This window comes from Schistocerca americana, chromosome 2 (assembly GCF_021461395.2).
Source record: "Schistocerca americana isolate TAMUIC-IGC-003095 chromosome 2, iqSchAmer2.1, whole genome shotgun sequence".
NCBI lineage: Eukaryota > Metazoa > Arthropoda > Insecta > Orthoptera > Acrididae > Schistocerca > Schistocerca americana.
This window is the reverse complement of record NC_060120.1, coordinates 1,083,548,422-1,083,561,194: the sequence shown is the minus strand read 5'-3', so window position 1 is coordinate 1,083,561,194 and position 12,773 is coordinate 1,083,548,422. Positions and strand designations below refer to the sequence as shown.

Sequence of the window (12,773 nt, the reverse complement as noted above, 5' to 3'; positions counted from 1 at the left end):
CTCTCTCTCTCTCTCTCTCTCTCTTCTTATTTAAAAAATATGCTACTCTCAGAATATCATTCAATGCACCAGAACATATTTATTTCCACTTTGTATAAAAAAACAACTAGACTTTATGACGTAAGCCCACACATTACCGGGCACCCAGAATCATTTAATTACACATTTTTGAACACAATTAATATATAAGCTTTTATCGTGGCTGACGATCCACATCCAGTCCACATACTCTCAACAGCAGTTCAGCATCTAATAAACAGTCCCTATTTCGAGTCTCTCCATTTGTTTTTTAACAACACAATGCTAAATTACTCTTTGAAGCCAGCCACAGAGCTTCCGGGGCGTATTTTTTTATTCTTGGTAGGTTGTGCAGAACACTTGCCAACGCCGTCGAATTATCTCCCTTCCAGTTTCGCCTGCACAAACAATAAATGGGTGCAGTATCCCATGCTCATCCTTACACCCTGCTTTAAAATAACACGTGTTCGAAACGGCTGGAACACAAGTCTCTCCAGACTTTCGTAAAATTCTGGGGGCACTACAAAACTACTATTAAATATGAATGTATGGTATTTGTTCTTTCTGACATGTTCAAAAGAACAGACAGCATGCAGAATCTGCAGCTGTGATACATTACCTGTAAATTGGAGGTGGATGTGGGGGAAGGGGATTATTGATGTGAACTGCATTGGGATCCTTTCTTGGAGTCAGCGGTGATGATTGAAAATGTGAACTGAACTGGAATTTGAACCTGGGGTCTCCTGCTTACTAGGCAGTTGCATTAACACCTTGTGGCACCAAGACACAGTGTTAACACAAATGCATAGGCTATCTGATTCTGCACAAGTCTTGATCAATACAGCTGACATCAACAGCCCCTTCCCCTTCCTTTTCTCCTTCCCCCCTCCTCCTCCACCTTCAATTTACACATAGAAATAAAAACCACTATATTATAACTATGCTGTTGTATTGAGTGTCATTTGAAAAGTTGAGATAATTGTTTCTTACTGTTTTGAAGATGATGGTACTACTCTGAAAGTAAAATCTCAACAATACATTCACATGATCAACACTTTTTTGCACCAAGACTCAATGTGCTGCAGATTGACAATTAATGGTTGCAGCAGGATGGATTCAGTACTCATACATCTCAAATTGCCTTCAAGTGCTGGGATAGGTGTTTCCCAAATGCTTAATTTCTCTATGTGGCAATGCTGCCTGGCCAGTAAGATCACTGGACCTTACACCTTGTGATTTTTTTTCTTTGGGCGCATCTTAAGGCTGAGGTGTTCCAGTACCAGCTTGTGACTTTGCTAGTCTAAAAAAATGGAATATGGGAAGAAACTGATCATAGTCCCCAAGAAATGCTCATCAGAGTGATACAGAATTTCTGAAGTTGAATTCAACAATACATTGATAGTGAGGGACACAACTTAAGTGATGGGTTGTTTAAACAGTGAAAAATTCATACTGTGTAGATATCATTCAAGCTAATGCAGCTTCTTTATTCTGATCCATTTGTTTTTTATTTGCACTTTAACTTAAACAGGTTTCTCACTGCAAGGTTAGGGAAGAATTGTCTTCCTCAGGGAAATGAATTGGTCCCAGGCCTCTTCAGTGACCAACCTATATCTCCCAATGTCAGGAGTTTCTTGTGTGCTGATCGTCTCACTCTTACCTCACTTTGAATCCATTGAAGTTACTACAGTGCGAATCAGCTTGATCCAAAATCCTGTAAGACTTAAGTATGTACTTTCCATTTAAGAAACTCAGAAGTCAGTCAGAAATTAAAGGTAGTGTGAGTGTGAGTTGAAGTGTAACAATGTGATACGCAAAGTACTTACGACTGATTGTCAGGGCTCTCTTACTTATGAGAAGCATTGCATGAACACTAAGTTGAAAGTTTCCACCAGGAACAATCTCTTTAAAAAAACAGGCTGGCTCACAATGGGGTAATCAGGCCGAAACAATTTGAATTTCTGCAGTGACACTGTGTTATTCTATTGCACTGAGCACCTGTCCTGTTTTATTTAACTAAAGTCACACTAGGCGGGTGGATGTTGCCCTCAATGACACAAGTAGACTTACTGTATAACAGGCAATTTATGATCTACTCCAACCTTGCAGCCTTACCATCTGGCAGGAATAGCTCCATCTTATGTATGAAGAGAAATAGCTTTGATTAAGGAAAAGAAGAAAATGAAGCAGGAGGTAACTTATCCATTACATGAATATGAAATGCTTGGGCAAAGACTGAAATCCAGGAAGAGCTTTCTCAGCACATCAGACATACTCTTTACCACAAATGTAATATCCATTTGTGGAAAGCTAAGAGACCCATTTTCTGGTAAGTATCTGAAACTCTACCACCTGGTTATGACAAGGAATCCAGGGTTATAATGGCAAGATAAGGCTATGACAATGAAGATAATGTCAAGTGCAGATGTGGAGATGATTAGGCTGTTGAACATTTGCTTCAATGGTGTCATCTGTGTCCAAGTTCATGCATAGATGGGCCTTGGAGAATGCACTAGAAGTGGCAAAGTTGTGTTCAAATTTTATGTAATGTGATGTTTGTTAACTGCAAAACTTTTGTTTCTGACATGAGAATACTAATAATAATTACCATTCTGTATGTCAGTTTTTGTGCTTTTATGTCTGAGAATTCATGAACAAGATTTTTTTTTACGCCGGTACCCTACCAGATATTGTTATTGAGATGAAAGTATGAAGCTGATGTGTTTAAATATGATAAATAGTGCTGTAGACTGAGTGACAGTTGCACAACCACTGCCTTCTCCATCATTTTAATTTCCTTAATCTCTTTTCCATTTTAAAACATGTAGCATATAAATGAGCTTAACATTCGATTATCAGTGACTTTTTTTTTTTTCCAGGTCAATCAAGAAATATATGCTGTAGGCACATATTCTTATTTGGCAGTTTTAATTGTGATCTTCCTTGTGACAGATGGACTGAGATACAAACCAGTGATAATTTTAACTGGGTTGACGGGAATTGCCACATGGAGTGTCCTGACATGGGGAAAGACCATCCCATTGATGCAGGTTAACCTCACTCTTTACATTTATATATGTATAATGTATAAGAGCTGTGAATATTCTTTGATGTGTGTCAGTTATATCAAGGCTCATGATTTTGTGGACTTTTTTCTTTTCTTTTTTTTTTTTTTTTTTAATTCTAATGCTATAATAAGTGTTAAACTTACAGATCATTCTGTGTGCATATACAGATTAATGCAATGGACAAAAATGAGAAACAAAGATTAGAGTTTAATGTAGCCTAGACGAGGTTATAGAGACACAGTACAAGCCTGGATTAGGTAAGGAAGGGGAAGGAAATAGGCAGTGCCATTTCAAAGGAATCATCATGACATTTGCCTTGAAAGATTTACAGAAAGCATGGAAAACCTGAATCTGCATCGCTAGATGCAAACTTGAACCATTGTCCTCTGAAGTGTGAGCGCGTTTGGCTGACCACTATGCCACCGTGCTTAGTATTGAAATGAACACTGGAACAGTTGATAATATGAGGGTCATCCACAAAGTAAGTTCCGTTTCTATTTCTATCCGCGGCAGCACTACGATTGCAGTTCTGAGCATGCACGGAAGTTACTATGACTCGAGGAGAAGACATGTACACAAGTTTCAGATCACTGCTGCTGACTAATGCTTTGTAGTGCTTATTTATAATGTCAGCCATAATTGAAAATGTTGCCATGTGTGAAATCAGATATGTGATTTGTTTTCTAAATGCAAAGAAAGTTAAACCAAAGGAAAGTCATTCACAAATCTGTGAGGTTTACGGACACAATGCTATGAGTGATTCAATGGTTAGAAGATGGGTCAGACTGTTCAATGAAGGATGTGATCAAGTGCACAATGAAGAATGAAGCGGACAACCATCTGTGGTTACTGATAAACTGGTTCACACAATTGAAGAGAAGATTAAGCACAACCATAAGTTTACACTTAGTGCCCTCGCTATGGAAGTTCCGCAAATCTCACGATCACTAATTCATGAAATTGTTACTGTAAAACTGAAATTTCGAGAACTTTGCTCACATTGGGTACACAAAGTTCTTACTGAACAACACAGAAAACAACAGATGGGCAGTGCACTTTAGTTTTTGACACGCAGCAATGATGAAGGCGATGTTTTTCTTTCTTGGATAGTCACGGGGGATGAAACTTGGGTATTGTACGACACCACTGAAACAAAATCTCAGTCAGGGGAATAGAGGCACACTTCATCCCCAATGAATGTTGAGCTTAAGCAAATCTTGACACCTCAAAAAGTCATGTGCACCATTTTTTGGGACAGAAAAGGCATTTACCTGGTTGATTTCTTACCACAAGGCCAAACAATCAATGCACATGGTTACTGCGAGACTGTTAAGAAATTGCATCGCGCAATACAAAACTAGGGCCAAGGATTACGGTCAAAATGTTTTGCTTTTTCCACAATAATGCCCAACCTCACATGGTGAATGTGACGAAACAACTCTTATGGGAATTTCACTGGGACGTGTTTGATCATCCTCCGTACAGCCCAGACCTCGCTCCTAGTGACCTTCATCTCTTCTTACACTTAAAATCTGTCCTTGGTGGTCAACACTTCAATGATGATGACAACCTGAGAGAACTTGTTACCACATGGTTGAATACACAGGAGACAACCTTCAATGAAGAAGGCATACAAAAACTTGTGCCACACTATGACAAGCGCCTACAAAATTTTGGAAGCTATGTAGAAAAGTAGTATAACAGTTGTAGATTTTTGTACAATAAATATTTTTTCTGTATCTGTACACATTTGTTTTATGTAACCAAACAGGACTTACTTTGTGGACATACCTCGTAGCATGTATAGTTTCGTCTGTGTCACTCGGGTACTTGTCTGCTTGAATACTGTATCTCCATGTTCAGTTAATCAACATTAACAATATTTTTCATTATTTTCAGGAAGTTGTGTATGATTTTACTTAGATAGTCTTCTTTATCTCCCTTAATAGTAAGCTAACAAAAGAGTTAACATATATATTTTTTTAAATTTTATAATATGGAGTTTATTTAACTGATAAGCACAAATATGAATATCAAGAGCTCAGATGGTAACCCAGTTCTAAGCAAAGAAGGGAAGGCAGAAAGGTGGAAGGAGTATATAGAGGGTTTATGCAAGGGCGATGTACTTGAGGACAATATTATGGAAATGGAAGAGGATGTAGATGAAGATGAAATGGGAGATACGATACTGCGTGACAAGTTTGACAGAGCACTGAAAGACCTGAGTCGAAACAAGGCCCCGGGAGTAGACAACATTCCATTAGAACTACTGACGGCCTTGGGAGAGCCAGTCCTGACAAAACTCTACCATCTGGTGAGCAAGATGTATGAGACAGGTGAAATACCCTCAGACTTCAAGAAGAATATAATAATTCCAATCCCAAAGAAAGCAGGTGTTGACAGATGTGAAAATTACCGAACTATCACTTTAATAAGTCACAGCTGCAAAATACTAACGCCAATTCTTTACAGACGAATGGAAAAACTGGTACAAGCGGACCTCGGGGAAGATCAGTTTGGATTCCATAGAAATGTTGGAACATGTGAGGCAATACTAACCTTACGACTTATCTTAGAAGAAAGATTAAGAAAAGGCAAACCTACGTTTCTATCATTTGTAGACTTAGAGAAAGCTTTTGACAATGTTGACTGGAATACTCTCTTTCACATTCTGAAGGTGGCAGGGGTAAAATACAGGGAGCGAAAGGCTATTTAGAATTTGTACAGAAACCAGATGGCAGTTATAAGAGTCGAGGGGCATGAAAGGGAAGCAGTGGTTGGGAAAGGAGTGAGACAGGGTTGTAGCCTCTCCCCGATGTTATTCAATCTGTATATTGAGCAAGCAGTAAAGGAAACAAAAGAAAAATTCGGAGTAGGTATTAAAATTCATGGAGAAGAAGTAAAAACTTTGAGGTTCGCCGATGACATTGTAATTCTGTCAGAGACAGCAAAGGACTTGGAAGAGCAGTTGAACGGAATGGACAGTGTCTTGAAAGGAGGATATAAGATGAACATCAACAAAAGCAAAACGAGGATAATGGAATGTAGTCGAATTAAATAGGGTGTAGCTGAGGGAATCAGAGTAGGAAATGAGACACTTAAAGTAGTAAAGGAGTTTTGCTATTTAGGGAGTAAAATAACTGATGATGGTCGAAGTAGAGAGGATATAAAATGTAGACTGGCAATGGCAAGGAAATCGTTTCTGAAGAAGAGAAATTTGTTAACATTGAGTATAGATTTAAGTGTCAGGAAGTCGTTTCTGAAAGTATTTGTATGGAGTGTAGCCATGTATGGAAGTGAAACATGGACGATAACTAGTATGGACAAGAAGAAAATAGAAGCTTTCGAAATGTGGTGCTACTGAAGAATGCTGAAGATAAGGTGGGTAGATCACGTAACTAATGAGGAGGTATTGAATAGGATTTGGGAGAAGAGAAGTTTGTGGCACAACTTGACTAGAAGAAGGGATCAGTTGGTAGGACATGTTTTGAGGCATCAAGGGATCACAAATTTAGCATTGGAGGGCAGCGTGGAGGGTAAAAATCGTAGAGGGAGACCAAGAGATGAATACACTAAGCAGATACAGAAGGATGTAGGTTGCAGTAGGTACTGGGAGATGAAGAAGCTTGCACAGGATAGAGTAGCATGGAGAGCTGCATCAAACCAGTCTCAGGACTGAAGACCACAACAACAACAACAACAACAACAAGCACAAATACCAGTGAATGTTTCAGTTGTGTGAAGAGACAGGAGGGTATGCAATTCAATACAATTTAACAAAATGGTAAATCTGAAGGTACTTTATTCAGCTGCTGAACAAATTGGAGGAGACTTAAATGCTAAAGTTTTGATGTAAAATCTTGGCTTCACATTTCATTTAAGAAATGTGTCGTAAGGTTAATCTCATCCTTTCAAGCTTTATGAATTTTACTAGTTAAGAATGCTTCATGACTGGGATACTAAATTGTACAGAGACAACTGAACATGTGTAAAGTTGGCAAAACAAAACTGTTCACATAAAAAATAACCAACAAGAGGAGCATGCCTATTCACCGTCACTGGTTTTGTCCTAATTTTTGGTATTTGAGGGGCTTATTCAGAAATGAAGGTGACAGAAGTAGGAGCTGCTGAGGACCAAGAGTTTAGGTAAAATAGCATTTTCAACATAGGTCAGGTGAGACATGGTCCATTTCAGTTAGCATAGTTTTTAGACAGCAGGTAGCACACAGGAAGTGTATAGAATGAAAATCTAAGGACCAGGAGAGCAGGGGGAGGGGACGGTTGAGACCCTTTGGGTAAACTTTTTTTTCCTTTTTAATTTTTGCATTACTTACACTGCAATAATTCAAAATAATGCTCAATATATTGTATTTATTAGTGTAGACAAAATAGAATGTGGAATTGCAAATAATTTCCCAGAAAGGACTACACTTATATCATACACAAGAACTATGCAAAAAATTTTGTGAGAAGGGGTAGTAATTGTGGCATACAGGACTTCATATTCTGTTAGTCTCATTTTGACCTTTGAACAGCCCTTGGCACATGCACACAAATGATACATTCCCTTTTTTATGATCAATATCATCCCAGTACATGTAAACCATCAACTGTAAAATAAGAAAAGAATCTAATTCTATATAAGAAGTTCTCATGTATGTGTTACAATCCCTTCCTGGAAATTTTTTAGCAATCCCAAATTTTCCTATGCCTCTTCTTTTCATACCTTTAATGGAAATATCAGTAAATACAGTATATTGAGCATTATTTCAGTTTATTTGCAGTACAAGTAGCATAAAAGTTGAAAAAAAAGTTTCTGCATGGGATCTCAGCCTCATGACCCTTGCATTACTGCTCTGAAACCTTTGCACTGGACCAAGCACTGCTTAGAAACTATTCTAACATAAGTGGCTCATATCTCGTGCTGCCTGTTTTTTCCCTAAACACTTGGCCACCTGGAGCTTACATTTATTTCGCTTTAATTTCTGGCCAAGCCCAGTTTATACTGCAAATTTGAAAGAAACCAGTCATGACAAGTAGAAGTCACAAATTGTGGCAACACTTTTTCCCCGTTAATGCACATTTTGGATTGTAGCGGCAATGTATTATCATATAAGCAAGACATACTACACAGTGTGTTCGGGAATTCCCATTACTAGCTTGTAGACTTGTAGAGGGGAATGAGAGTACATAATATTTTGAATAGGAACCCATGTCAAGAAATTACAATTTCCATTCTATGACAGTTTCAATTCATATGTTAAAATTGTCCTCTTCTGCTTGAGGAATTGAATTAGCTGTTACAAACTACAATATTAGGAAAAAATTCAAAAGGAAGTGTAATGAAACATCCAGTTATCATTGAAGCACATTTATTTGTATTGTCAGTTAAACATTATGTGCTTACATTACTCTAAAACAATAAATAACCCAGCGTACTGTATGTACAGAACAGTTCTGCTGCATTACACCACTGACATGATGTGGAAACTGCCAACGTTGCTATAAACATTGTACCAACGAGGCATATTTGGTATACATTCTCCCTCAAACCTAGTGTCTCTTCAGTTTCTAGCATAGCAGCCAGAACACATGCGAGCAAATCTTCCTCTATCTCTACAGTAGTCTAGTAAATTAAACTTTGTGTAAAATCCCACAGGAAGCAAATGTGGCAGTCATGGCTGCAACATGGTTGTACCACCTTGGCCTATCCATCTTTCACCACATTGTGCGTGGAGATATCTCTAAACTGTACATGAGAAATGAGGAGTTGTGCACCATCATGCTGAAACTACATTTCCTGATGGCCGTTTAGTGGCACAGCTTCCAAGAATGGGTATAATACATGTTATCCTGTCAACCCTATTACATACAAGGACAAGCAGTTCTGAGACTTTTCTCTTGCTCTCACCAGACACGAACACGTTACGCAGCATCATAGAATGGAAATGATACATTTCTGGGTATGGGTTCCTATTCAGAATATTATGTACCCCCACCCCTCTACAAGTCCTAGAACTCTGTAATGGGAATTTTCAAACAGTGCTAGATGCAGTAGGAAGTAGGTGATGGCATCTCTGCACAAGTAGCTTGCAGTCAAACTACCTGGTCATTGAATCATATACTGGTTTCACCATCTGGACTTTTTTCCTATGTCCACATTGTGGAAAGTGCCAATAGTGTTTCTTGGTAGGTTCTCTTGTCTTCATACCTACAGCATGTAGTCTTTAAGAGAGTTAATAGAGTATGAGCTATCAAAAACAGTATTACAAAATTTTAAGCAAAGTTCATTCAAGTTTTTTCAAAGCCATTCATTCTGTAAGGATGAGAGAGTGTTGTTACTTTGATGAGTAAGTGATTTTAGATCAGACAGACTTCTAACAAAATCTTACCTTTTATGAAAGTCATATTTGAAATGAAATGCAGCAGATAGTAACTAATCAAATAATTATCCAATTCTTTCACAGAAATGAAACTGGTAATTTTTTTTTCCAAACTACGCACTCAAATGTAAGCACAATCTCAACAGCAATTGTCTGTCCCATCATTTGAGAACACTAAAATTCACTGTTACTTTCAATTTAGAAAACAATCAGGTCCAAATTAAGTTGCTGCAGAGAAGATTTTATCTGTATGCATAAAATTATTCACAGACAGAAGTAGCAGTCAGAATGGGATAGCAGATGCAGTAGACAAAATCATTAAAATGAAATTGAGTAAGTAAATATTTAACAGTGAGCTCATAAATTTTGGTCTTGAAATAAAATTATAAATATTCTGGGAAAAATAAGTTCAACTATTGAACATAATGGGTCTAAATAACATGTTATCGATGGATTGTTTATAACTGCAGTACCATGGCTATCCTAAAATGTGACAGTATAGCATGTTAGGATATGCCATCTCATATTAGGGTAACTTCAGTTTGCCACTGTAGACTCATAGTTTTAGTGAGTGGTTTGACAATTTTGTTAACTTTGTGAAGACATCTGGTGATGATCCTGGTGTGCTAATACCAGATGGTCTTCATATCAGGTTTGTGTGGTAGCAGAAGCAAAATAAAACCATGTCAGCATCATGTGTTTACCCCAACATTCCACATATAAAATATAGCCTCTTTTTCAGAATTCATGGGACTGTTTAAATCGCTTTATTCCCAAGAAATAGAAACCTGGTGAGCAAATAATACAGGTGAAGTCATTTGAAGAGTCCTATTTGAGAGCAGTAACATTGGAAAATCCTATAAGCAGCTTCTGGAAAATGGGACTCTTCCTGTGTAACAGGCTTATACTTAGAGGCATAGACAATGCAATTTACCAGAAGTTTGACTTAAAAGTTGCGTAAAATGGAGTAAATGTAAGTACAAATGATATCTGCAAAGCTCGCAACATCATCAAGCCACATAAAGAGCCATCAATTATAGCAAAATCAATTTGTTAGGTAGCTAACATCTTCATACAGGGGGCATTTGGTACAATTCCAAGAGAAAAAACTTGTTTGGAATCAATGGAGACAGATTTGAAAGTTACATTCTTGAAAAAGGAAAAAAAAGAAGAAAAAAAGAAAAGTCTTCCAATCATTTGATCTTGATAAAAATTTAATTGAGGACAATGCTTTAGATGTGAATTCTGAAGATAAAGACACTGGATGCATATTCTGCAGTGGTTATTTCTGTGAAGACTAACACAGAAATGAATACAATGCAAGGATTGCTGTTCTTCTGCTGTCAAAGAATGTTGACTTGAAAAAAAGAGTTTGATGTGCTTTACTGCAGTTCTTTTCCACAGTAAATGCAGAAAAAGTTAGTGTAAGGAAGAGAATATTATTATTTTATAGTTTTCCTGTTCTTATATTGCTTGATATTAAGTGTTTCCTCTGGCTGCCTCATAATACGACATCATTTATATTTCAATTCAAATTGACTGATTTAAAATTTACATGTTTCAAGTGTTAAGTAGCACAAATTCAATAAAAAATTTCAAATGCAAACATTTCACATAGATTTCCTATAACAAACATACAGTTATATCAAATACTGTAATATAAAGAGGAGATATGTGAGACAAGGAAAGATTCACATCAGGGATGAGGCTAGTCTGAGGTCCATCCACAATTGGCACCAATTACCAGCCTCATCTGACAAGCCATGGAAGCAGTTATCCTAAGGTAATATGTCTCATCAATTGCAAGACTCTCCCATGTATCCAGCACTAGATCCATGGTTGGTGACTGTGGTGCTAGTGTCGGCTAGTGTAAGTTCATGTGATGCTTCATTTTGACCCACAAATTTTCAATGGGTTTTACATTTGGCTCTCAAATGGGGCAGTCCACTGGTCCCAAGCTAGTCCGTTACAAAAATTATTGCTCCACAGTTCAACTCGTGTGAACCAGAGAATGGTCCCGCTGGAACTGGATCACTCCACTGGGGTAGCAGAGCCTCACACTTGGTATGTTTCATGATCTACATCCAGATAGATACTCTACAAGCCACTGCATGGTGCATTGAAGAGGGTATCCTGTATCACTACTAGAAATTTATCAGTTTAATAAGTCACAGCTGCAAAATACTAACATGAATTCTTTACAGACGAATGGAAAAACTGGTAGAAGCCGACCTCGGGGAAGATCAGTTTGGATTACGTAGAAACATTGGAACACGGGAGGCAATACTGACCTTACGACTTACCTTAGAAGAAAGATCAAGGAAAGGCAAACCTACATTTCTAGCATTTGTAGGCTTAGAGAAAGCTTTTGACAATGTTGACTGTAACACTCTCTTTCAAATTCTAAAGGTGGCAGGGATAAAATACAGGGAGCGAAAGGCTATTTAGAATTTGTACAGAAACCAGATGGCAGTAATAAGAGTCGAGGGGCACGAAATGGAAGCAGTGGTTGGGAAGGGAGTGAGGCAGTGTTGTAACCTCTCCCCCATGTTATTCAATCTGTATATTGAGCAAGCAGTAAAGGAAACAAAAGAAAAATTCGGAGTAGGTATTAAAATCCGTGAAGAAGAAATGAAAACTTTGAGGTTCACCGATGACATTGTAATTCTGTCAGAGACAGCAAAGCACTTGGAAGGGCAGTTGAATGGAATGGACAGTATCTTGAAAGGAGGATATAAGATGAACATCAACAAAAGCAAAACAAGGATAATGGAATACAGCCGAATTAAGTCAGGTGATGCTGAAGGAATTAGATTAGGAAATGAGACACTTAGAGTAGTAAAGGAGTTTTGCTATTTGGGGAGCAAAATAACTGATGATGGTCAATGTAGAGAGGATGTAAAATGTAGACTGGTAATGCCAAGAAAAGCGTTTCTGAAGAAGAGAAATTTGTTAACATTGAGTATAGATTCCAGTGTCAGGAAGTCGTTTCTGAAAGTATTTGTGTGGAGTGTAGCCATGTATGGAAGTGAAACATGGATGATAAACAGTGTAGACAGGAAGAGAATAGAAGCTTTCGAAATGTGGTGCTACAGAAGAATGTTGAAGATTAGATGGGTAGATCACATAAATAATGAGGAGGTATTGAATAGAATTGGGGAGAAGAGGAGTTTGTGGCACAACTTGATGAGAAGAAGGGACCGGTTGGTAGGACATGTTCTGAGGCATCAAGGAACCACAAATTTAGCATTGGAGGGCAGCGTGGAGGGTAAAAATTGTAGAGGGAGACCAAGAGATGAACACA

General features: G+C 37.9%; 1 protein-coding gene across 6 annotated transcripts in view; it reads left to right on the top strand.

Annotated features, from left to right (window-relative positions):
- LOC124596484 (thiamine transporter 1-like) overlaps window positions 1-12,773 on the top strand; it is a 611,894-nt gene that overhangs the window by 292,584 nt on the left and 306,537 nt on the right. For all 6 annotated transcript variants that reach the window (XM_047135630.1, XM_047135633.1, XM_047135629.1 and 3 more), the window contains exon 3: window positions 2,898-3,068. In XM_047135630.1, coding sequence (XP_046991586.1) covers window positions 2,898-3,068 — 171 coding nt within the window. The remainder of the gene's footprint in view (window positions 1-2,897; window positions 3,069-12,773) is intronic.